The 26,086-nt window shown below is 38.0% G+C and overlaps 1 protein-coding gene across 1 annotated transcript in view; it reads left to right on the forward strand.

The window, feature by feature from the left end:
- The window catches only part of DNAH7 (dynein axonemal heavy chain 7), a 260,241-nt gene that overhangs the window by 16,187 nt on the left and 217,968 nt on the right, over nucleotides 1–26,086 (forward strand). Inside the window, exons 4-10 of the mRNA XM_081815321.1 lie at nucleotides 4,624–4,686; nucleotides 7,764–7,872; nucleotides 8,650–8,797; nucleotides 17,018–17,105; nucleotides 18,348–18,528; nucleotides 20,235–20,310; nucleotides 22,209–22,334. Of these exons, the coding sequence (XP_081671447.1) occupies nucleotides 4,624–4,686; nucleotides 7,764–7,872; nucleotides 8,650–8,797; nucleotides 17,018–17,105; nucleotides 18,348–18,528; nucleotides 20,235–20,310; nucleotides 22,209–22,334 (791 nt within the window). The remainder of the gene's footprint in view (nucleotides 1–4,623; nucleotides 4,687–7,763; nucleotides 7,873–8,649; nucleotides 8,798–17,017; nucleotides 17,106–18,347; nucleotides 18,529–20,234; nucleotides 20,311–22,208; nucleotides 22,335–26,086) is intronic.

A 26,086-nucleotide genomic window follows, 5' to 3' on the forward strand; every position in this document is an offset into this window, starting at 1 on the left:
TGGGTTTAGGCTTTATTTGCTCTTCCTTCTCTAGCTCCTTAGGTGTAGGGTTAGGTTGTGTATTTGAGACCTTTCTTGTTTCTTGAGAAAGGCTTGTATTGCTATATACTTTCCTCTTAGGACCGCCTTTGCTGCATCCCAGATTTTGAACAGTTGTGTTTTCATTTTCATTTGTTTCCATGAAGTTTTTTAATTCTTTAATTTCCTGGTTGACCCATTCATTCTTTGGTAGGATGCTCTTTAGCCTCCATGTATTTGAGTTCTTTCCGACTTTCCTCTTTTGACTGAGTTCTAGTTTCAAAGCATTGTGGTCTGAAAATATGCAGGGAATGATCCCAATCTTTTGGTACCCGTTGAGGCCTGATTTGTGACCCAGGATGTGATCTATTATGGAGAATGTTCCATGGGCACTAGAGAAGAATGTGTACTCCATTGCTTTGGGATGGAATGTTCTGAATATGTCTGTGAAGTCCATTTGGTCCAGTGTGTCATTTAAAGTCTTTATTTCCTTGTTGATCTTTGCTTAGATCTGTCCATTTCAGTGAGGGGGGTGTTAAAGTCCCCCACTATTATTGTATTGTTGTCAGTATATTTCTTTGCTTTTGTTATTAATTGGCTTATATAATTGGCTGCTCCCATGTTAGTGGCATAGATACTTACAATTGTTAGATCTTCTTGTTGGATAGACCCTTTAAGTAGGATACAGTGTCCTTATCTCTTATTACAGTCTTTGGTTTAAAATCTAACTTGTCTGATGTAAGGATTGCCACCCCAGCTTTCCTTTGGTGTCCATTAGCATGATAAATGGTCTTCCACCCCCTCACTTTCAATCTGGAGGTGTCTTTGGGTCTAAAATGAGTCTCTTGCAGACAGCATATCGATGGGTCTTGTTTTTTTTTTTATCCAATCTGATACCCTGTATCTTTTCATTGGGGCATTTAGCCCATTTACATTCAGGGTAACTATTGAAAGATATGAATTTAGTGCCATTGTATTGCCTGTAAGGTGACTGTTACTGTATATTGTCTCTGTTCCTTTCTGGTCTATATTACTTTTAGGCTCTCTCTTTGCCTAGAGGACCCCTTTCAGTATTTCTTGTAGGGCTGGTTTGGTGTTTGCAAATTCCTTTAGTTTTTGTTTGTCCTGGAAGCTTTTTATCTCTCCTTCTATTTTCAATGACAGCCTAGCTGGATATATTCTTGGCTGCATATTTTCTCATTTAGTGCTCTGAATATATCATGCCAGTCCTTTCTGGCCTGCCAGGTCTCTGTGGATAGGTTTGTTGCCAATCTAATGTTTCTACCATTATAGGTTACATATCTCTTCCCCTGAGCTGCTTTCAGGATTTTCTCTTTGTCTCTGAGACTCATAAGTTTTACTATTAGATGTCAGGGTGTTGATTGATTTTTTTCAGGGGGGTTCTCTGTGCCTCCTGGATTTTGATGCCTGTTTCCTTCCCCAAATTAGGCAAGTTCTCTGTTATAATTTGCTCCAATATACCTTCTGCCCTCTCTCTTTCTTCTTCTGGGGTCCCAATTCTAATGTTGTTTCATCTTATGGTATCACTTATCTCTCAAATTCTGCCCTCATGATCCAGTACTTGTTTATCTCTCTTTTTCTCCGCTTCTTTATTTTCCATCATTTGGTCTTCTGTATTACTAATTCTCTCTTCTGCTTCATTTGTCCTAGCAGTTAGAGCCTCCATTTTTGATTGCACCTCATTAATAGCCTTTTTGATTTCAACTTGGTTAGATTTTAGTTCTTTTATTTCTCCAGAGAAGGTTTCTCTAATATGTTCCATGCTTTTTCAAGCCCAGCTAGTATCTTTAAAATCGTCATTCTGAACTCTAGTTCCAACATCTTACTAATGTCCGTATTGATTAGATCCTTGGCAGTCGGTACTGCCTTTGTTCTTTTTTTTTTTTTTTTTGAGGTGATTTTTTCCATCTTGTCATTTTGTCCAGAGGAGAATAGATGAATGAGAGAACAAAATGCTAACAGGGTAACCACAGCCCCAGAAAAATATACACTAAACAAATCTGAAGAGACCTTCCAGAAAGTGGTCGCTTTTCTGTTCATAGAGTTGCTGCTATTCTTTTCTTCGATCTTCTGTTGAGTTCGTAGGTGTTCAGAATGGTTTGATCCCTATCTAGCTGAATTCCTGAGATGAGATGAAATTTAGGTCTCCTACCTCTCTGCCAACTTGCTCTTCCCCCAAACCTGCCTGGATTATTTTAAAAAGCCACTAAACTCTTCTCACTGCTGATCCTAGTCTCTTCCTCACATACCTTGTTTACTGCTGCCAGGACCATTTATGAAAAACCCTTTGAATGGCCTTGCATGATAAAGAAGATAAAAATATATTTTCTCACCCAAACTGAGAAGCCATTGAGAATGAAAGTCCTACTAATTATGCTCAGGAAAGAGCTACCCATGGGGACTGTTCCAGCAAACTGGGACTCAAGGTCCCCCTCAAAGGAGACTAAAATGGCTCTCTATTGCCAACCAGGCCAGTCAAGCCGCCAAACACTTGAGGTCCATAATATAGCAGCACCCACCTCTCCAGCTCTCTCTCACCCCTGATTTGGGTTCCTACTCAAATACAACCTCTGTAAAGTGGCCTCACTCCATGTAACCTAGCACTTCTCTGTCTTTTCCCTATCTCTTCACCCTGTTTTATTTTTCTCCATAGTACCTGTTACTGTATGTATAGTGTATATAGGGTGTATAGGTTATGTGTGTGTATAGGGTATATGTGTGTGTATAGTGTATATGTGTATATATACGTTAGCAATAGCTGTCTGTACCCACTGGAATGTAAGCTCCATGAGGCATTAGGCTGTGACCTGTCAATTACTGTAGATCCAGTGCTTCAAAGAGAACCCAGCACATGGTAGGAGTTCAATAAATCATCGTTGAGTAAGAGAATGGTTATACTTTCTACTTTGGTTGGATCAGGTCCCTTTACCATCGACCCCAGTGTCCTCTCCCAAGCCTGCTGTCCTCAATTAGCCTCCAAGTCATGGTTCATGATGTTTCCTCTGTCTTCAGTGAGCCTATTGCTGTTCTTCTCTGTGAAGATCCAACTATGCCTCCAGGCTTGGCTTCCATCATTTCTCTTTTTGAAACTTTCTGTCAATACTCTGCTCCATACCCTCTCCTGTCCTGGATGAAAGCATATAGTTTTTAATATTAACTGGCCTGTGTGCCTTGTGGGGGCAGAGAATCCTATAAAAAGTCCTTATCTCTACAATATGCACAAAAGTGGTATACTACCTCAGAGTTTTAAAGAGAATGAAATGAGGGATAATTCATGTCAACTTAAAGCAATATGCAAAACACACTGTAATCAACTATATTCTAATCACATTCTTTGTGTTTTGTACTAAGTCTTCAGCATCTAGTATATATGGAATATATACTTAAACATAAAAATATACTCTTAAACACCTCTCACTTCAGATAAGAGCCACATTTAAAACTGTCGGTAGCTGCAGGTGGCTAGTGGATGCTGTTTGGACAACAGCTTTAAAGAAGCGAGCAATAGCAGACATAAAGGAGCAGCCACTCCCTCTAGGTCTAAAGGAGAGCACTCAAGGAAGGAACCTGGAAGATCCATCCCTTCCCCAAAGCTTACACTGAGGCTTCTTGGAGAGGGAGTGGCTGTGGCCCACTCGGGTGACAAAGACCTTTGCAGAGATCCTGCAGGCTGGGAGGTGAGTAAACCACCTGCTTACGTGCTAAAAAGTTTGAAATGAAGTCTCCCTTTGTGATGGAAGGGGAACTTGCTGGAAGGCTGCCTATAGGGATGCCGGTGAAACCCGCTGGAGGGTGTCTGCCACAGGGTCAGCCACGTACCACAGGATGGGAAGGTGCCCACGGGAAGGATGCTGACTGCTGGTGGCCACACTGTGGAGCAACGGGGAAAAGTACTGGAACCAGGAAGGAAAGCCCTTCTCTTTCAGTGTCCTTCTAGAACCCTCTAGAATGCTGTGCCAGCTGGAGAAATGTTTATGGAGTCCTGCTCAGGAATCACAAAGCAGGGTAAAAAGTAAAGATCTGATGCTGAGAGGCAATGAATGAGTGGCCCAAGCACAATTCTGTCCTTCTCAACCACACTTCCTCTCACAAAGATGAAATTCCTATCAGGCCGTTATCCTCTACTCAAAGGAGATAGCAACACTTGGCTCTGGAAAGTACAAGTGTTCCTTAGGGCAACTCGAGGGCGCTTTAGCCTGAATGCATTGTTACCTCAGGAAGCGAAACATCACAGTTGTCAATAGAACAAAAATGCGATTTCAGGGGTAGAGAAGGGTGGGAGAGCCGGGTAAGCCCTGCACACTAACTCAGTTCAGAGAAATTCCTCAAAGCAGATGTGATGGATAAAAAGTTTTGCACACTTTTTAAAGCTTTCTGAGTCTCGTGGGATACCACGTTCCCTTCTTTCCTTGCTACAGAGGAAGTCCTTCGAAGGCCAACATGGAAAAATGTGAAAGCAGTAGATAGAGTAGGTTTTCAAGGTTTTGGGTAACGTGCTTATTTTGTAGTGACCCTCTGTACAAGTGCTTGAGTGAATCAATTGTGATGTTAAGAGTCAACAGTTTTTCTCTTATTTTCATGCAGGATAAGTCAGCCAGCAAAGAAAAATCCAAGACACTAGGAAGAGTTTTACCACAGTTGGCTACGGTAATTCACCTATATCCTCTCAGTGGATCTTTGCCCTTCTGAAAATGTGGTTTCAAACTTGTAAATAAGTAACTGAACATCTGATTTTGAATTTTGTGCTCCATTTGATTATTTTCTGATGGAGAAATTCGACAAGGTGCACATAGTAGGAAAAAGAACAATCTTAAAGTAACTGTAAATTATCATTTCCTAGTATGTCCAGAGTATGTCAGTATTCTGGATAAAGGAATTTTCGAGATGGACCAGCAGCAAGTTTATCAGTGTTGGAGTCAGGAAATGAAGCCTCAGCTTACAGCTTTGTCACTAATGGCTTTAGGATCTGAAAGGGTCATTTATCTCTCTGAGCTGCAGCTTCTGAGTTTGAAAATGAGTTTCTTTGAGCTGTATCTTCCAGCACTGAAATGCTATGCCACAGAAGAGTCCTCTGATCTAGGTATCCTTTCTAAAAATTATTATGATTATAAATTCTCATTGTCCTATGGTAGAGGCAGTTCATAGGCATTTTCATTTGGTAAGTGCTGGGTACAATATCCTTCACTGTAATAAATTTTACTAGTAATTTTACTAGTAATTATGTTGAGCTTAATGCCATTGAATTGTGCTCTTGTGACTCCTCGAAGTGGAGCTTAAGTGGAGGTTCAAGGCAAACAGTATTTTTTTCTGACTGTGATAAAATATACCTAACAAAAAATTACCATTTTAACTATTTTTAATTGAACCACAGTTCATTGGCATTAAGTACACTCACGTGGTAGTGCAGTCATCACCACCATCCATCTCCAGAATTCTTTTCATCTTTGCAAACTGAAGCCCTGTACCCATTAAACAGTATGTCTCTGTTCTCCCCCCACCCCCCCACCTCCCGTGTCCCCCTACCCCATGGTGGCTAGCCTTCTACTTTCTGTAAGGGACTACTCTAGCTACCTCATATAAGTGGAACCCGACAACATTTGTCCTTTGATAACTGGCTTATTTTACTTAGCATAATGTTATCAAGGTTTATCTAAAGCATTATTTTTTGAAAGATAATTTGAAAGCTCTAAACAAGTGTAAAATTGAATTTGTGCAGCTTTTTGTAAAGAAGTTCCCTGATAATTTAAAATGGATGACCATTTTCCCCTTGGAAAACTTGAGTTAATGTTCTTAAGTGAATTACCTTGAACATTACAAAATACAAATTTTCATTAAAAATATGCTTCTATGGGGGCACCTGGTTGGCTCAGTCAGTTAAGCGTCTGCCTTCGGCTCAGGGCATGATCCCAGAGTCCTGGGATCGGGCCCCATGTTGGGTTCCTTGCTCAGCGGGGAGTCTGCTTCTCCCTCTCCCTCTGCCCCTCGCCCTGCTTGTGTGCTCTTGCTCTCTCAAATAAATAAAATCTTTAAAAAATATGTTTTTATGGATAATGCCAGTTTATCATGCCAAGTTCTGTGAAATGGAGCCATATAATGCTTTCCCAAGTTCTACAAAATCAATTGTAAATTTTCTAGTTTAAAAGATAAGACTTGAAATAGGCATTTTCTTTTGAGAACTTAACAAATATTAAAGCTGAAAAAGATAAAAATTGTCCTTAGTTTATTGTGTCTTGTTAATATGGGGGTTTAGAAATATAAACCTAAATTTTCTTATTTATCATTCTGTGGCTGAGTTGTATAATAATCCTTTCTTGTTGGTGGCATCTAATAGTCTAAAATGTTTTTGTTGGCTGCTTTAAACCTGGTTTTTAAGAGATGTTTTAAAATTCCTTTGATTAAAAAATAGCAAAATATTTTCATCTGAATATTAAGGTTTGCATTTGGGTGACATTTTTCCAGCAGTAGCTTAGACCTAGAGTGATTTTCATTACAGAACTTCGTGCTTCTGGAGTGGAAATCAAGGGTGACTCAGCACTAGTGGTCTCAGCCAGTGACCTGCTTCTCACCCTTCCTGTGCAGCTCACTCATAGCGCTCCCACAAGTCCTAAATCCTTTATGGAGCAAGATGAGCATACAGAAATGGAAGGACAGACTGAAGGATGGAAGGGCATTGATTTTTAAATTGTCTTAACTTGTTTTCCTGCAAAAGGAGAGATTGAAATGAGGACTTGCATATAGTAAGTTTGAGTAAAAGAGCAGTAAAAGGAGTAAAAGATTGGAGAGAGTAAAACTATGAAGAAGCAGCCAGTGCAAGTATAAGCTATCAAGCTGGTCTGGATCTGAAAGGAAGACACAGACTCCGTTGTTAGGAAAATGTAATATTACTTTAAAATCTGCCCATCTGTTGGGCTCTGGGCTCAGCAGGGAGTCTGCTTCTCCCTTTCCCTCTCCCTCTGTGATCTCTCTCTTGCTCTTACTCTCAAAATAAAGTCTTTAAAAAACTTAAAAACAATAAAATCTACCCATCTGGGTTTATTGAAGAATCCTAGGTCCCAGCAGCAGTGGGTCTGTGTTCCGGTATTAGAATAATTGGCTTGAGCTAATTTTTGTTATCTTTTTAGAAGACCTAGGTATTTTCCTGTTTTCCCACAGTCCCCACCACCCTCTATTGATACCCAGCACTGAAGCTGAGTGCCAATTAGCTATCATCACTAGCGTTCCTCCCTCTTGTATGATATCTGCCCGGCTCTTGCAAGTATAAGAACTTATGAACCCTGCATTAAACTATGGAATAAATTTGTGAGTGGCCAGAGAAATCTAGAGCTGCCTAGAGCCATGAGAACAGAAATCTTTTGGAGCTGGAATGCAGAGAAGCATTGAAGACCAGCAGCGTGTTCCTCTCATTAAAATGGAAGGCTTAAAAATCACTTGCCGATATTTGGGGGTGAGTAGGCTCTCTGGAATGAACACCCCTGTGTTGGGTAACAGCTGCCCACATCACGCTAAGAGCAGGGCCTTTGGTACCGTCTCACAAATGTCACACACCGCAGCCGTTCACAGGCTTGAGTACGATTTGCTGTTGAGTGTGCCTTCTTTCCAGATGTCCTGATGTGTTCGAGAAAATGTCTGTGTTTATAAACACTCATGCATTTCGTGAGAAAAGGTTGTTTTTTTTCTTTTCCCCGATCTTGTTTTATTAACGCTGTTTAAATTTCCTGTTTCAGGTGAGTACAAAGCCCCACTGGCAGCAGGCAGCTCCATCATTCCATTTGAATATAAAACAGGATGATGAAATTCCAGAGCCATTTAGTGTTAAAAACGAGCAGTCATATGGTAAGAACTTTATTCCAACTTAGTTCTAAGGAAATTTTCAAGAGGAAAAAAAAATCACTACAACATTTAGTTGAGAGTAGTGAAATTGTAAAAGTGAAATGACATTTATGTCAAGTAGAAAAATTTATCCCAAATGTTTTCCCTCATAAAATAATTGATACCAGTTCTTAATTATTTCAGGCTGTTGTAAATGCTATAAAAGGTGATATTTTAAGAATTGTGTGGGGGGGGCATTTATATTAAAACTTTGATTTATTGTAGTCAGAATTCTCTACAACAGACTAAGAAGTTTTTTTTTTTTCTAAAAGGGATTTTAATAAGTTGTAAATATTGCTTCCAAATTAGTCATTTTAATATTTTTTACTTTTTATTTTTTTGACTCATTGGATTGATTACATTGAATATTAACATTTTTTTCATGGTTCTTTAAATTTTCTGAGATGGTTTTGTATTCTGTTTTTAATCATTTTAATCTTCATTTTAAGAAGGTTCTATGCAAATTAATTGAAAATTAGGGTTTATTAGCATATTAATCAAAATATAAAATTAATTAAATATTTTTTAAATAGAGGTTTCTATTATGATATAAAACAAGAGTAGTTTAACTTCCTAATACTGAAAGAAAATTAATAGTACCTATGGTTACTTGAGAACTTAAAGTGTGTAGTTCTTTCTTGAAAGGTGCTTTAGCACTTTATTCTAACCACTTATATGTTTTAGCTTACTTTTTTAGATAACTAACTCATGCTTTTTATTTAAAAAAAAAAAAAATTCAAGCTGAATACCTGGAACACTTTGGAAAAAAGGGCAAAACAATGGACCAAACTGAGGACAGTTATGCCGGACCATCTACTTCTAAAACCAAGAGCAAATCTCTACATAAAGAACGAGAAAACTTTAGAAGCACTCTGGTTAACATCATTATGTAAGTTGTGTAAGCTAACCAGGGTGTGTTACCCTTGTGAGAGCCCCAGGGAACTTTCTATCTAAAAGTATACAAATTCTGTGCATCTCTTAAGAATGCCTTAAAGCCTTGTTGGAGAGAGGTCAGGGTACAGATAAAGAATGAACGATGGAGCTTCTCCCTGTTAAGTGTGTCCCTCTTGGAAATACCATGAGTTGAAGGGGTACTGGTGTGAATTCTGAGGTTGACTGGGCAAGCAGAATGTGTGGGGGTTCTGGTTGCGGCCACTGTGGCTAGTGGCAGATATGGGGCAGTTTTTCCTTTCTCCCCATCTCACCAGCTTGGGTGATGTGGCAGCTTCTCTGGCATTGGGGGCCTCCCTCTCTAGAAAAGGAAGGAACCGGGGCGAAGCAATCAGCAGTGTAAGCGGAGCCGGGCTTGCCTGGTGCGAGTTGTAGGTCCATTCATGAAGAGCAGTGCCGACGCAAGTCACTAATCCCTCTTTACTCATTTCCTCACTGCTTCATGCTAGCTGCTTGGTACACTCTTTCTTTAGGACTCTCAAGGCCCACTCACGGCTATTTGTGGACATAATTTCATGACCCAGTGCAGTACGTAACTCACCCACAGAACCCCGTCTTCCGGCCCCCATGTGGGGCTTTATGGGTCCCATGGCCATCTTGAAGGGAGGACAGTGTGTGCTCTGTGCTTACAAAGGGCAAGGGGATTTTGAGGGAGCCCTGTGCAGCCCGACTGTGGGTGTGTGCCTCTAGAATCTTACCAGCTTGGCCCACTTGTATCCCGTTTTTGGATTAAGCACTCTCACATCCCACAAACAGTATAAAATTAAAAATCAAAATCCAAAACCGTGGGCCAGGTAGGCCTCTAGTTACAAAGCCTTAGAAGCAACTTCTCTACCTAGAAATCTGGCCAAGGGACAGATGATCTTTCTTGACACAGCTTCCTGTGCCTGTCATTTCTCGTCCTTCTCTGGGTGAGGATAGAGCCTGTCTTGGGTTTTAGCTTCACATAGGGGTTCTCACTTTGAATTCTCCATTTCCCTCAGTCCTACTCAGAACCTGACCTCCCGATTCACAGGGCGTTAAAGGCCATGGCCCCGGGCTCCAGAGGGTAGCCATAGCATCAGGTTTTTGCTGATTACCATTCCTTTTTTTTTTTAAAACTCCTCTGAGTATTTCCTTTCTTTTTTGTGAGCTCAACTATGCATTCAAAAGGAATGTGTCCTATTATCCAGTGTTTATAGAATGGTATTCGTTTTTCAGATTATCTTTGTTGTTGTATTGTAAGAGACCGTAGTCTCTCTTTAGGCATTTTATGTCCTTTTTTAGTTATGCCTTTTATAAACAGGATATGGATGGACATATTGAAATTCGATCTTAGAATTTCTATACTTTAATAGTATGTCCAATCCCATTTATAGTTGTTGGTGTTTCTTATATAAGTGTGCTTCTGCCAATTTATTTTGTACTTTCTGTTTACTGTATGTTGCCTTTGCTTATTTTTTCTTTTTTCTGCTTTCTGTTGAATCGAATTTTCTCTCTTCTCCCATTATTTCTTTCTCTTGGCTTAAAAGCTATCAAATATCTCTATTCTTTTAGTGGGTACCATAATATTTAAAGCCATGTATTTTAATTTATACTTTTTAAAGTTTAAAATTCAATTTTTATCAGTCTTCTCCCTGAATAACACAAAGCAATCTTAGACTGTCCTTACTTAGCTCTAAACTTCCTTTTGCATTTTCCATGTGATCATTCTTCATTTTATTTCTACCAATATTTCTATAGTATTTTCACTCTACCAAGTCCTTAAATTCCCCATACTTTTTTTTTCTTAACACTTAATTTTACTAATGTGTTTTCTAATTCTTTAGGAAATTGTCTTTGCATTCCACTCTTCACTTCTGAGTGCATTTTCTTTTTTGCTGAAGTTCATCCTCCAATAGTTGTTTCAGTGAGGATCTATGAGGAGGAATAAAGTTGAGATTTTTCATCTCCATAAAGTTCTCTGTTTTGTCCTTACTCTTGAATTAATGGCTAAGTTGGCTATAAAATTAAATGATAATCATAATTTTTACCATACACCTGAAAACATTAGATTGAAAAATATTAACCATTATTTTTTGGCATGTATTATTTTCCCCCAGCTTTATTAAGGTATAATTGACAAATAAAAAAATTTCTTAAAAGATTTTATTTATTTGACAGAGACAGAGAGCACCAGCAGGGGGAGCAGGAGGGAAAAGCAGACTCCCTCCTGAGCAGGGAGCCTGATGCGGGGCTCAGTCCCAGGACCCTGGGATCATGACCTGAGCCGAAGGCAGACGCTTAACTGACTGAGCCATCCAGGTGCCCCGACCAATAAAATTAGAATATATTTAGAGTTTATAATGTGAGAATATATATATATATATAGTGAAAGATTCCCACAATCAAGTTAACACATAGATCACCTCCCATCTTCAGCTTTTTTTTTTTTTTTGTAAGAACGCCTGGGTTCTACTCTTAGCAAATTTCAATCATACAATATACTAATATCAACTGTAGTCACCACGGCATGTATTACTGTTGATGAGAAGCCCATGTCACTCTATTTGTCATTACTTTATTTGCAATGTATTTATATTCTGTTGGATATTCTGTCGTCTTTTTTTTTTTTCCTGAACATTTTATTTTCAAAGCCTTCTAGATAGGCTTAAAAACAGCTTTGGGCGCCTGGGTGGCTCAGTCGTTAAGCGTCTGCCTTCGGCTCAGGTCATGATCCCGGGGACCTGGGATCGAGCTCCACATCGGGCTCCCTGCTCCGCGGGAAGCCTGCTTCTCCCTCTCCCACTCCCCCTGCTTGTGTTCCTGCTCTCCCTGTGTCTCTCTCTGTCAAATAAATAAATAAAATCTTTAAAAAAAACAAAAACAAAAAAACAGCTTTACTGAGCTATAATTTACATACCATTAAATTCATCCAGGTTAAATGGACAATTGAATGAATTTCAGTAAATTTTTATGGCTATGCAACCTTAACCAAAATCTAGGTTTAGAATATTTCTATCATCTGTTAAACATTATGCCCATTTCAGTTAATTCTCTCTGCCACTGGTTGCCCCAGGGAATCATTGATCTGTGTTCTGTTTTTAAAAGTTTTATCTTTTCTAAAATTTCATGTAAATGGAATTATACGATATGTATGTTTTTAAAATCCTTTCATTTGGTTTATTGTTTCTGGTTTTGGGCTATTTGAAAATGCTGCTATGAACATCTAAGTGCAAGTCTTTTTGTGGATATGTGTTTTCATTTCTCCTGGGTAGATGCCAAAGTATAGAAATGCTCAATTGTATAGTAGTATATGTTTAATTTTCAAAGACTTTGCTCAACTGTTTTCCAAGTAGCTATACCATTTTACGTTCCCACAAACAGTGTATGGAGAAGTTTCTAGTTTTTCCACATCGTTGCCCACACTTTGGCTAGAATAGGCAAAACAAAACAAAAACCATTCTAGTAGATGTGTTATTTTATCTCATTATGGCTTTAAGTTGTATATCCCTAATGACTAATGATGATAGGTGTCTTTTCTGGTGGTGGTTTGACATTCATAGAACTTCTTTGAAGTGTCTGTTTAAATCTTTTGCCCATTTTTAAATTGGGTTATCTTTTTATTAATACATTCTAAGAGCTCTTGATATATTTCCTATACAGTCTTTTTATCAGATTTATCTTTTGCAAATATTTTCTTCCAGTCTGTGGCTTATCTCTTCTTTTTCTTAATGGTATTTTTTTGGAAAATAAAAGCCTTAAATTTTAAGGAAGCTCAATTTATCAATTTTTTCTTTTGTTGGTCCTTTTGGAGTCGTATCTAAGAATCCTTTCTTATCACAAGATTTTTCTCCCATGTTTTCTTAGAAGGCTATAGTTTTAGCTCTTATACTTATGTACATGATTTAGTTTAATGGCATATCTCTGGTATGAGCTAAGGTTGAGATTTGATTTTTTTTTTCATATAGATATGCAAATGTTTCAGCCCCTTTGTTGAAAAGACTATTCCCATTGAATTACCTTGGCACCTTTGTCAAAAATCATTTGAGCATATAAGGGGTTCTATTTCTGTTCCCTTGCTCTATATGTCCATCTTTACCTCACTACCATGCTGTCTTGATCACTGGAGCTTTATAGTAAAGTTTCAAATTAGTTTAAATTCACAACATTTACTATCCATTTTCAAAATTGTTTTGGCTATCCTAAGTATTTTGCATTTTAAACATGTGAAGACTAGCTTGTCAGTTTCTGAAAAACAAAACAACAACCTAGGATTTAGTATCCAATTGCATTGTTATCGGTAGGTCAATTTTGGGATAATTGCCATTTCAATAATATCGAGTCTTCTGGCCCATAAACCTGTTATTTTTTTTCACTTATTTAGCTTTTCTTTAACTGCTCTTAACAGTGTCTTGTATTTTTTAATGTATGAATCTTGTACTTCTTTTAAAAATATCTTAAGTATTTTTTGATGTGGATGGAATTATTTAATTTTCTGATTGTTCCTTGCCAGTATATAGAAAAATCAATTGATTTTTACTTACTGGCCTCACATCCTAAGACCTTACTAAAACTTGCTTACCGGTTCTGCAGCTTTTTAATGGATTCCATGGAAATTCCTGTATATACGATTATGTTGACTTTTACTTCATTTCCGATGCCTTTCATTTTTCTCACTTCCCATTTTGCACTTGTTAGTTTCCAGCATATTGTTGAATAGAATTGGTGATAGTGGACTTGCCAGTCGTAGTGGAAAAGCATTCAGTCTTTCACGTTTATGTAGGATGTTAGCTGTAGGTTTTTAAGATACCCTTTATCAGGTTGAAAAAGATCCTTTTTGTCTAGCTGGTTGAGAGATGTTACCATAAATGAGTGCTGGATTTTTGTCAAATGCTTTTTCAGTGTCCATTGAAATGAGAATTAGGTTTTTATCCTTTAATCTTTTAAAATAGTATATTACATTAATTGCTTTTCATGTTAAAGCTTGCATTCCTTTCACTTAGTCATTATGTATAATACTTTTTGTATGTTGCTGGATTTGATTTGCTAATATTTTGTTAAGAATTTTCAAGTCTATGTTAATGAATGATATGGGTCTGTACTTTTGTTGTCATGCCTGGCGTTAGGCCTCAAAATGAATTGGGAACTGTTTTTACCTCCTTTGTTTTCTGAATGGGTTTAGGTAGAATTAGTATTATTTCCTCCTCCTTTGATGGAACTTTTTCTAAAGTAGGCTCCATGCCCAGTGTGGAGCCCAATGTCGGGCTGAACTCACGATCATGAGATCGAGACCTGAAGTGAGAACAAGAGTTGGATGCTTAAATGACTGAGCTACCAGGGGTCCCTGGATAGAAATTTTTGAAGCCATCTGGACCTGAAGTTTTCTTTGTGGGAAGATTATTAACTACTAATTTAATTAGTTAACTTGATATGTATCTATTCAGATTTTCTTTCTTCTTGAGTCATGTTTGGTATTTTTGATTTTTAGGAATCTCTTTTTCACTTAAGTTGTCTAATTTGCTGGCGTAAATTTGAGATAACTTCCTTATTTTCAGCCATTCTACTCATTTGCTCCTTTAGCACCTGCTGACTACAAGACCAGAGCCTTTTCCAAGGATCTCCTAGGTGGACTGGTTGCTTTCCTGCATGAGTTAGGGGCTATGGTGTTTTCAACCCTGTTTTATCTGTCCTCTCTCTTCTCTTCATGTTTCAGAAATTTGTTGAAATATCTCCTCAGCTGATGACCCTCTAGTCTCTTTACAATCATTGGTTAAAATTACTACCGTGTTCACAAGAAAACTTGAAAAAAAGGATGTTTTTGCTACCATCTTGACTCAAAATCACTATTGATTAAATAAAGAGAAAATCAATATAGTTTTCATTTTCAGGAAATAAGGCACACCATATTTTCTCTTTAGTCAGGTAAAATGTCTCCTATATTGATTTATTTCTGAAAGGAATATTGTTCTGCTGGAAAGAGCATGGCAGTTTGGAAGCACATATGGATGGGCAAATCCTTATTTTTTGTACTTAATGAACTGTGACAAAGGGGAAGTTAGTGAACTTGACATTCAGTGTCTCATCTGTGAAGTGGGAATAATTTCTCTGTCTACTCTAACAATAGGTGTGGGGATTAGAGATAATGTATGTGAAACTATTGAGGGCCTAAGTAGGTGATCAATAAAAAAGTTTTTATTACTGTTTCCAGCAAGCAGAATCTTTGCCTCTAGCCACAGAATGACTGAATCCTAGAGTTTTAAAGCTGAAAGATCTTCATGATTACTGTAAAAGCTTCTGCAGCTGCCCCCGTAGCCCCCAACCTTCTTCCTCCTCACCTCCCCTGACCTTGCTCTTTTAGGCAGGCATTACTCATACAGAGGATGAAACTTATTATGTTCTTTGGGTTCAGCAAGGTATATAACATGAGCATTTCTGCCATTAAAAAACATCAACAACACAGTTATTAGGGTCATACACTTTAGGGTGGCAGAATCTGCATGCAGGTGTCCTAATTCCTGGTCCATTACTGTCCCATTAGTAACACTTTACAATCAAAATAATGAGAAAAGACTACTTTTGTACTTAGAATAATCAACCCTTCTCATTCCAACTACAGAACACCTTGAAGATCTTCCACTGCTTTTATATTCATATTCCCTCATTTGATAAACATTTATTGAACACCCACTATGTACTGAACTAAACTGAGACATTGCATTGGCTCTTTTCCCTGTTTCATATAATTGAAAAGAATGATTATAAAGTTCACAAAATATTTGATTCCTGGATTTGCAAAAGACAGAATAATTTAGAAGATGCATCCTGGCACCTCTCTTAGTATGGTCTCTCAGACAGATATTCAATAAACCTCCAGTCTCCACTCACTGAACAGTTAGTGGGAGGGACTATTTTATTATATAGCATCACTGACTTGTATCCATCCCAGATGAAGTCTCAGGATCCATAGCTTGTTACAGTCAACGATAAAGAAGTTAAAGCTCTCCGAGAATAAATTCTTATTTTTCATGAACATGTGACCTATGTCTTTCTCCACTGTGGTGCCCCAGAAGAAGTCATAAACTGTGGCCTGTAGGGGCACCTGTGTGGTTCACTTGGTTAAGTGTCTGCCTTGGGCTCAGGTCATGATCCCAGGGTCCTGGGATCAATCCTGCATCGGGTTCCCCACTCAGTGAGGAGCCTGCTTCTCCCTCTCCCTTTGCTGCCACCCCGCCCCGGTTTGTGCTCTCTCTCCACCCCCCTCCCTCAAATAAGTGGAATCTTTAAAAAAATAAAGACACATGTGATTTTAAAAAAATGTGGCTTGTATCTTGTATAGAGTTTGAATTGAATTACAGCTATCAACATTGTCCATTTATAGACAGTTAGCCAATAATAAATACATAGGAACATATAAACTATGTTACTCTTTGCGAGCTTATACTGTATAACTCTAGATATCTGAGAAACGATCTATTCAAGAATGTATCTGTCTTTGGCAAAACTACATCAGTGCTCTTTTAAATACCTTATTTATAAATAACCATACATATTTTAGTAATAATGCAAGAACGCTCTTATAACATTTCAAAGAAGAGAGAGCTTGAGTTTGGAGTAATGAGGAAGAATGAGTAAGTCATCAAGAAGAATGTAGCCTCTGGATTCGGTCTTGCAAATCACTTCCAAAGAACTGTCTCTTTATGAATAAAGAGAAAGTGTTCTGGGTGGAATGTGGTACCAAACAAATATGTGTTATATGCACTATTAATAAAATGTTCAACAATTCATTTTTTTCTTAAGATTTAGTAGAAGACAGTCCTGAAGTTTTGACAGTAGACCCTTAAACAACTTAGGGGTTAGGGGCACTGACCCCCACCACAGTTGAAAATTCACATATAGCTTTTGACTCTCCAAAAATTTAACTACCAATAGCCTGCTGTTGACCAGAAGCCTTACTGATAATATAAACAGTCATTTTACACATTTTTTTGTTATATGTATTATGTACTGTATTTTTACAATAAGCTAAAGAAAATATTTAGAAAATCATAAATTACATTTACAACACTCTATTGTAAAAAACTGTATGTGAACCCATACATTCAAACTTGAGTTGTTCCAGGGTCAAGTGTATATCCATTGATGTATATTCTAACTGCCCTTCGTGTACGATTGAATAGTGTGTTTATCATTTTCTTAGGCAACAAGATGCTGTGTTAGACTCAGCTAGCCCTGATGAAAGCATATTTCCAAAACCGACCACTTCTGCAATAGAGAAGGACATCTTGGTAATGGGCTGTCTCTTTTGTCAGTATACTTGAATGTAAAAGAAGCACTTGAAGATGCTTTTAAACCTTTGAGCTTACTCTGTGCTCCTCTCTTGTGGAACTCTGTGGGCATAGGAGTAAATACGGAGTTCCACAAAATTGCTCTATGGGATTAATGGGGGAAATCATTCTCTCCCTTGCCATCTAAGACCACAACAAAAGAATCTCATTTACCTGCTCCCTTTGTTAGAATGAGCCTCAGTCCTGTATAACTTTTATGTGTCTTTATTCTTCTATGAGAAACTATCTTATATAATGTACACTTTACAAAGTATATTAACTTACTTTAGAAATATAATCTAGTTTTCAAATACAGGAGAATTTCTAAAAATGTAAATATCAAAGACACTAATTTGAAAGTATTTGGAAAAACTACTTTGATGTTTAAAATTTTTCTAAAAGTGACATGTAGGGGCGCCTGGGTGGCTCAGTCGGTTAAGCGGCTGCCTTCGGCTCGGGTCATGATCCCAGGGTCCTGGGATCGAGCCCCGCATCGGGCTCCCTGCTCAGCGGGGAGCCCGCTTCTCCCTCTCCCACTCCCCCTGCTTGTGTTCCCTCTCTCGCTGTGTCTCTCTCTGTCAAATAAATAAAATCTTTAAAAATAAATAAATAAATAAAAGTGACATGTAAAAATTTATGAAAATATATCAAAGTTAAATGTCTATTGTTAGAGAAATACTATCATGCCTTAAAATGAATATTTATGTATACATTTAATAGCAGCTGTAAAATTATAATATGGACTATTAATTGGCCAACTGGAAATTTCCTAAATCCTGCCATAGATTTCTAAGCTTAATGTGTAGAGATATTGATTCACTTGCAGCTTATAAGATCGACTTGATTATCAATAATAAAAGGACAAAAACTAATTTACCACATTTTCACACATTTATAAAGCACTAAATTCTGCTTCAGCATGTGTTCTTCTTAGTACATCATATTTGGTAATATAACTTGATATTTTACATTGTAGTTATGAACTGAGATAAGAGCTTTAATTTTCATGAAATGCCCTATATATTTTTTTTAATTTAGGGGATCTCAATTCCTCCACGAATTACACAAAATACTTTTTTATGATTTGTAAATACTTTTTTTGCCTAAAACTTTGATTTTTGCTCAGTAGTTTTATTTTTGATGAACACATTTCTTTCATTATAGGACTAAACCCATCTATATTTCTCCATCTTCTTTATGCAGAGATATTACTATTATATTCACCATGGAATTGATACAGACCATGTAGCCCCAATGGAAGATTCTTGGCTAGAACATGTATTGAATTTAGTCCCCCAACATCTGAAAGTCCTCACCAACAGCATACTTGCATTATCTGATGAAATGAGAGAAGATTATCATCTTAGTGTAAAAAAATCCATAGGTAAATCAGTATTTTTGTTTTCTAATTTGAATGTGTCTTATTAATTGAATGTTAATACCTACACTTGAAATTATTACATTTATTCCGCTTTTTGCATTTCTATTTAATTGCTTAAGATCTTAGGCAAGTTTCATTAAGTACAGCAAAAAAAATTTAAACTCCATCTTTTTTTTTTTTTTGGTAGGGCTATATCCACTCAGTAAAGGACAGAACTGAAGAAATTCTAAAATTTAATTATTTAATTAACATTAATATTATTGATAACATAAATTAGAAGGCGATTAATTAAAAATTGTTGTTATGGACCAAAGGTTGACAAACTACAGCTCACAGGTCCATTCTGGCTCACTGCCTGTTTTTGTAAATAAATTTTATTGGAATACAGTCCTACGCATTCATTTGCACATGGTTTGTGGCTGCTTTGGATCTATAAGAGCAGAGATGACTACTTGTGATGGAGACCTTGTAGTTCATAAAATTGAAGATATTTATATTCAAGCCCTTTACATAAAAAGTTTGCTGATTCCTGGTATAGACCACTGGATTGTAAGACTGACTAATCATCTGAATCATTTTTCACATACTGATTTCTGAATCTATCTGAATTAAAATCTCTGGAGGCAGGGCCTTTGAATCTATACTTTTAAAAGAAGTTCTCCAATTAATTGGGATTGTAAAACTGATACAATTGATGCTGTGTCCAAAGCTGGAGAAATCCTCGTGTTTTCGAGTTGTCTGGGGACCTTTTGGGTAGGAGGGCATTTACCGTATTTAAGACTCTTATTGAGTGTCCTGGTAATGTAAAAATGAAAAGTCAAATCTTTGCTCCCAAGGAGTTCATTGTTGAAATAATGGAGAGGGACAAATCACTAATTACAAAGTAGAGCAGTAGGCTCAATAAGGAGGGAAATGGAGGACATGTTGTAAGGGAGAGACGCTCGTGCCTGAGTTGGTAGGAAGAACTCTGGACGTGCCTGAACCATCTTGAAACACAAACCGAACACAAGGGAGTACTCTCACTGAGAAAATGGTGTGAACTGTGGTAGACACGCGTGAAAGGCTCTTCAGGCTTGCAAGCAGCCGTGACGTCCAAAGCATAGGGTGCATTTGGGAAGAGGACAGAATCTGAAGGGCCTTCTATGCCTTTTTAAAGCATTCATAGTTAAAGCAGAGCCACCAAAGGATTTTAAACAGATGGATGTTAATGCATTGGTATTTTAGAAAGAGCATCTTAAAGGTAGGAAAATTAGAATTAACTGTGAATTAATGGCCACAGAAGATAGAAGCAGAAGTAGCTCCCTTTACTGATTTTATAACAGGATTGTTATATGCAACTTAAAAGAAAACAAAACAGTATGTAAGTTTCCTCAGTGAAAGGAAACTACTATGATTCTGTATTGCTGGCCTTCAATGAATACTACTTTTGGTAGAATAGCTATGAAGGAAAATGTAATTTTGAAACCAATTATTACTTTCTAATGAAATAATAGGGACCTGTTGTTAAGAGAGGGAACATAAACTCTCAAAGACACAGACATCATAGGTTTTCCTTAAGTATTTTTATTGTCATACATGCACAAATGGCTCCATTATTTTAAATAACATAATTTAAATAATTCCTTTTAGTGGAATTAGTTTTGCAATTGCTTGGAATATGCCATAATTGATATAAGGATATTTATCAGAACTTTTCAATTTTCTTTTAGTTGATTTTGTTTTGAAAGATCCTAGGGAAAAAGAAGATGATAAAAAAACAGATGAAATTCTACCCCATCGTGCAGAGTAAGTGACCAAGTTTCTCTAAGAATATTGATTATATGACTGTTCCTGTGCATGTGTATATATTTATACACTGGTTGTATTTGTCATATATATATATCTTTGACTTACATACTTCATATATACAACTGATTATTCTTATTATGTTTATGTATTTAAGCCCTAATACGTTCTGTTTACAAATCTATGGGTAGATGGATGGATAGACATATGGATACCTATGTGGTTAAAACATAAGTACCCTGGTGAAAGAACCTGATATAGATCTTTGTATTTCGATGGCTACTACCACAGGCTTCAGATATAATAGGGATATAAGAGCTTGACGGCAATTGGAATGCACAAAATCATACTGGGAACATTGCAGAAAATATGTGTGTATATAGAATATAGAATATAGAATATAATTACATAGATTAAAATATAGGACACGTAATAGAAAAATACACTTGCTATATATTTTCCCTAAATAATTAACATTTAGGAATAAGTCTCTTAAATAGTTTGAAGAATAGAACTTATATTTTTATGATTTAGTAAATAATTCAGTTTTGCTTCTTTCATATTATTTAAAAGTGCCTCAGATTGTTTTCCTATAATTGCAAGAAAAAATTATGCAGTCATTTCCAACATATCTTATGTGGAGAATAGCTTTTCTCCTGGGAAGAGACAAAAATCATCTTTTGTAATTGTAAAAGTGGTATGACTACAATTGAAAAACTGAGTTAAGCTTATTATATAATAAAGCAAGATTAAGTGTTTAAAATCATGACAATAAAAAAATTGTATGCATAAAATATAAATGTTTAAATATACGCTGAAAGATGAAAATGGCATATTTTTAATGTATTAAGGATGACTATTTAAGTCATAGAAGTTACAGAGTAAATGTCTTCAAATAAGGACGTTAGCGTTGGTGATTTTGGAAGTGTCCTTTATACATTAACAGAAGTTAAGTTGAAGGGGATTTCCACAGGCAGCCTGGACTGTATTTTTAAAATGTTTAAAAAAAAACCAAACACCCAAATTTAAACATTTTGTGTATTGAAATTAAGTCTTTCAAGATGTATATGAAAAAAAGCTGGTTACTGTTTCTATTTGATCATTTCGAGTTATTTGTGAACTTGATCAAGTATTTAAAGGAAAAATAATTACCTTATGATTCAAGTCTATGGGGCACCTGGCTGGCTTAGTCGGAAGAGCATGTGACTCTTGACCTTGGGGTTGTGAGTTTGAGTCCCCATGTTGGGTGTAGAGATTATTTAAATAAATAAAATTTAAAAAAAAGATTCAGGGGTGCTGGTTAGCTCAGTTAGTTGAGCTTCTTCCTTCAGTTCAGGTCATGCTCTTGTGGTCCTGGGATTGAGCTCTGTGTGGGGCTCCCTGATCAGTGGGGAATCTGCTTCTCCCTTTCCCTTTGCCCCTTCCCCCTGATTGTGCGCTTGCTTTCTCTCAAATAAATCAATCTTAAAAAAAAAAGATTCAAGTATAATTTCATATGTGTTAATTATTCTAAAATTATATGACTTAGACCATAGAAAGTATGGCCTTCATGTATCTTAATACATAATTATATGTTTTGTTTTTACTGTAAGGGATACATAATATTTTTTATTAAAATGAAACCATTATTGGGGTGCCTGGGTGGCTCAGTGGGTTAAGCGATCCACTCTTGATTTCAGCTCAGGTCAGGATCTCAGGGTTGTGAGACTGAGTCCCAAGTCCCAAGGCTCTGTACTGGGTGTGGAGCCTGCTTAAGGTTCTCTCTCTCCCTCTGCCCCTCTTTCCCCACTCTCTCTCTCTAAAGAAAAAAAAGAAACCATTATTACTCAAAAAGTACACTGTAACAATACTTTCTTCTGATTTTTAGAGATAGCTGATTATTTTTTCTTTGTTTTCAGAATGGAAGTTCTTCCAAAACCTTGGAGGAAATCTTTTTTAGCTGCAAGCAATTATATTAAGGATCACTTGAACACAATGAACCCCACAATGTTGGCTGTGCTAGATTTATGGCACAGTACTTTTAAGTGAGTACTTCTGGCTTTCTCAAGCTTCTTTTTAAAAGGGCGATAAAAGCTATTTTGTCCCACCTCAATGATTTCTTTTACTATTTTAACTGCAAATAAAAAGAAATAACTACAAACTTACCATCAGTATTCAAACATGGTTTTAAATCAGCAATGTAGAGGTAGAGTAAATCATGAACGTTGCCTTTGACCTCTAACCCAACTATGCCCCACACACCCCATACTTCATTACTACACAGACTTTAAGGGGTAATCACAGTTAAGGGGCTGAAGTGTCATGCTTTATTTTAAATCCCACGGACCATTAGCTGCTACAGTCATCTAGATGGTGTAGGAACCTAGGAAACATAGTCTACCTGAATGGCATGAGTTAAAGTTCCTGGGTGACAGCTGGAGGTTATGCATCACCTCCTGGACACTGTCACAGCGGGGACGGTATCGCTACACGTAGCAAGTGCTTGGCACAGCTGCATGTGGATGCTGGTGGGCGCCGTGGAGCTGACATGCTTGCTTCTCAGGCTGAGGCCAGTTGATCACACAGTTTAGAAGCTCCTGCTTCATATTCCCTCCACCCTTGCATGACCTCTTCCAAGGCACGGGGAGCATCCTAGCAACATGCACCTGGGGACACAGGTTTTATAAAATGTGCATAAGTAATACAGATTTATATTTATTTTTCTTATACAAGACCTCCCTTCAGGAACCTCAAAACCCCAATCAGTCCTGCCTTATGCTAGAGGAGGCACCTTGTCTCTCAGGTGGTCTTACCAGCCCTGCCCCAGCCTTTTCAATCCCCACAGCTGCAGCTCCGGTGACAAGTGACCTGCTCTCCAGGGTCTCCTGGTTTCTACCGCATGTGTTGTTCTGCAGGCAGGAGGACACAGCAAATGAGCACATTTTTCTGCCTCCCAAAACCTGCAAAAGGAAATCGGCTGTCTTTAGAGCGGTGCTAAGAGCTGTGACCGTGCCGGAAGGCAGCTGTTGGCCCCACCCTGGGAAACCCCGGGACACGCACTAGGGGCACCTCCCTGACCAAATTCTCTGAACTCCTTCCAGAGTTAGGATCTTTAGCCTGCCACTTCTAGCCCTACCCCTGATGTCCGCTGCAGGAAGCCGAGCTCCTTGCCTGGGCTCTGCCACCATCTGATTATAGGCTCTCTGTTCCCCCCTTGTCCTTGCTGGGACTCTGTTTTCCCACAGGTAGAATGACCTGTGCTGTCCAAGGCCTCTTGCCTCCCTCACTCTGTCCCTGTCTGCCTTTTTAAAAACAAATTTTAATTAAATATGCAGCTACATATGTAACTTTATATAAACATGTAAATGTGATCATATAAACATTTTAAGTCTAGTCTTACTTTGCCTGACTTCCACCAGCCTTTCTTTTCCTCATCTCTGTCCTCCTTTCCACCAGCGCAGCCAAAGACCCATGATAACCATCTAGTGGGATATCTTTCCTTATTTTTCTTTGTGCTCATATTATCAAATACATATGTGTATCCACACACATGCACACATATACATAGCATAAAAATGGCTTTTGTTCGTCAGACTGCATACTGTTAGAAAGAACATCTTTCAGCTTTCTGTTGTATAATGTAGATTTCTTTGCTTGAATTTGGCTTCTGGAATAGGAAGAGGCTATCTCCTTGCCCGTGTTCTTCTCATTTCTTCTCTTTTGAATATCCCTCTCCTGACAAGACCCATGATTTAATTTTGCATGCAGTCATGAGGTCATACTATGTAGTATCACTCTCACAAAGGATGTTTGCATACAGTGGTACATTTCATTTTTACAACACCACCAGAGTTGTTTTATTTTATATCCATTCACAGATATGGATATCTTTGGAACTGCCAGGACACACTGCGTTGGATGCTGGGGGATGAGGCTACAGTGCCTAGTATCATCCATAAAGGGCTAGACTTTGTTGGACCATGTCAGGAGGCAAGAGACAAGAAAATGAGAGGAGGAAGGGGAAGAAAAAGGGAACAAAGTTGAGCTCAAAAAACAGTCAACAATGGATGTGTCCAAACTTGGTGCCCATGGTCATAGTGGCAGAAGTATTAGTAGTAGCAACTGAAGGCAAGCCTCAGGGCATCTGGGGTGAAGACAAATGAGAAAGAAGCTTTGCAGTCTGTGGGTAGGAAGAGGACTCCACCAACTCCAAAGTTGCCCTTGTAGACATGAGTCATTTTTACTTGATGTGAATGTTGAATGGGGCGGGCAGTCAAGAGTACTGCCCCTCGGAGTAGGAGCCAGCATTGAACATAAAGGGCATCCTTCCTGTAGGTGACAGTTTGTCCTGAATCTCAGCAGGTCTTGAAAATATGGAACATCTCTATGTGTGGCAGTGGGCTGGGGAATGGTAATGCAAAAGTCATCTGAATGACTGCACAAATACGTGAGTGTGGAAACCTGAAGGGGATGTTTGGAGATGGGAATGTGCAAGTTCATGTCCTTCAGTAGTTAGATTGACAGAGACCACTGAATGTCAGAGATAGCATTTGTAATACAGTCACAAGCTACACAGCATACAGGTATTTTTGCTTGAAAAATAGTGTGTATATATGAAGATGCGTGTATAGCGTGTGTGTACATATATGTGGAAATTACCACAGGCAACGAATTACAGTAGTTGAATATAAAAGGAAGATGTCGGGACACCGGGGTGGCTCAGTCAGTTAAGTGTCTGCCATTGGCTCAGGTCAGGATCCCGGGGTCCTGGAATCGAGTCCCTCATAGGCCTCCTTGCTCAGCGGGGAGCCTGCTTCTCCCTCTGCCTGCCGCTCCCCCTGCTTGTGCTCTTTCTCTCTGACAAATAAAATCTTAAAAAAATAAAAATAAAAGGAAGATGTCTAAGAAAGTGAAGCCTTGGGGCGCCTGGGTGGCTCAGTCAGTTAAGCTTCTGCCTTTGGCTCAGGTCATGATCCCAGAGTGCTGGGATCGAGCCCCGCATCGGGCTCCCTGCTCGGCGGGAAGCCTGCTTCTCCCTCTCCACTCCCCCTGCTTGTGTTCCCTCTCTTGCTGTGTCTCTCTCTGTCAAATAAATAAATAAAATCTTTAAAAAAAAAAAAAAAAGAAAGTGAAGCCTTATGTTACCCACCCTCCATTCCCTCCCTTAGGCAACCATCAATCTGTTCTCCATATCCATGAGCTCAGTTTTTGTTGTTGTTTTAGATTGCACGTAGGAGATTATAAAGGTATTTGTCTTTCTATGTAACACTTCACTTAGCATAATGCCTTAGGGGCCATCCATGGTGTCTCAAATGGCAAGATTTCATTCTGTTTTATGGCTGAATAATATTCCATTGTGTATATATATACCACATTTCTTTATCCATCAATGGACATTTAGGTTGTTTCCATGTTTTGGCTATTATAAATAATGCAATGAACATGGAGGTGCATGTATGTTTTTGAATTAGTGTTTTCATTTTCTTCAGATAAATATCCAGAAGTAGAATTGCTGGGTAATAATCTGGTAGTTTTATTCTTTATTTTTTGAAGAACCTCCATATTGTTTTCCATAGTGGCTGCACCAATTTACATTTCCACCAACAGTGCACAAGGATTCTCTTTTGTCCACATTCTCACCAATGCTTGTTGTTTCCTATCCTTTTTTAATATCCCTTCTAACAGGTGTGAGGTGATAATCTCATTGTGGTGTGATTTGTATTTCCCTCATGATTAGTAATGTGAACATGTTTTCACCTGTTAGCCATCTGTATGTCTTCTTTGGAAGAATGTCTAT

Source organism: Leptonychotes weddellii, chromosome 3 (assembly GCF_054177405.1).
Source record: "Leptonychotes weddellii isolate Sample4059 chromosome 3, ASM5417740v2, whole genome shotgun sequence".
Classification (NCBI taxonomy): domain Eukaryota; kingdom Metazoa; phylum Chordata; class Mammalia; order Carnivora; family Phocidae; genus Leptonychotes; species Leptonychotes weddellii.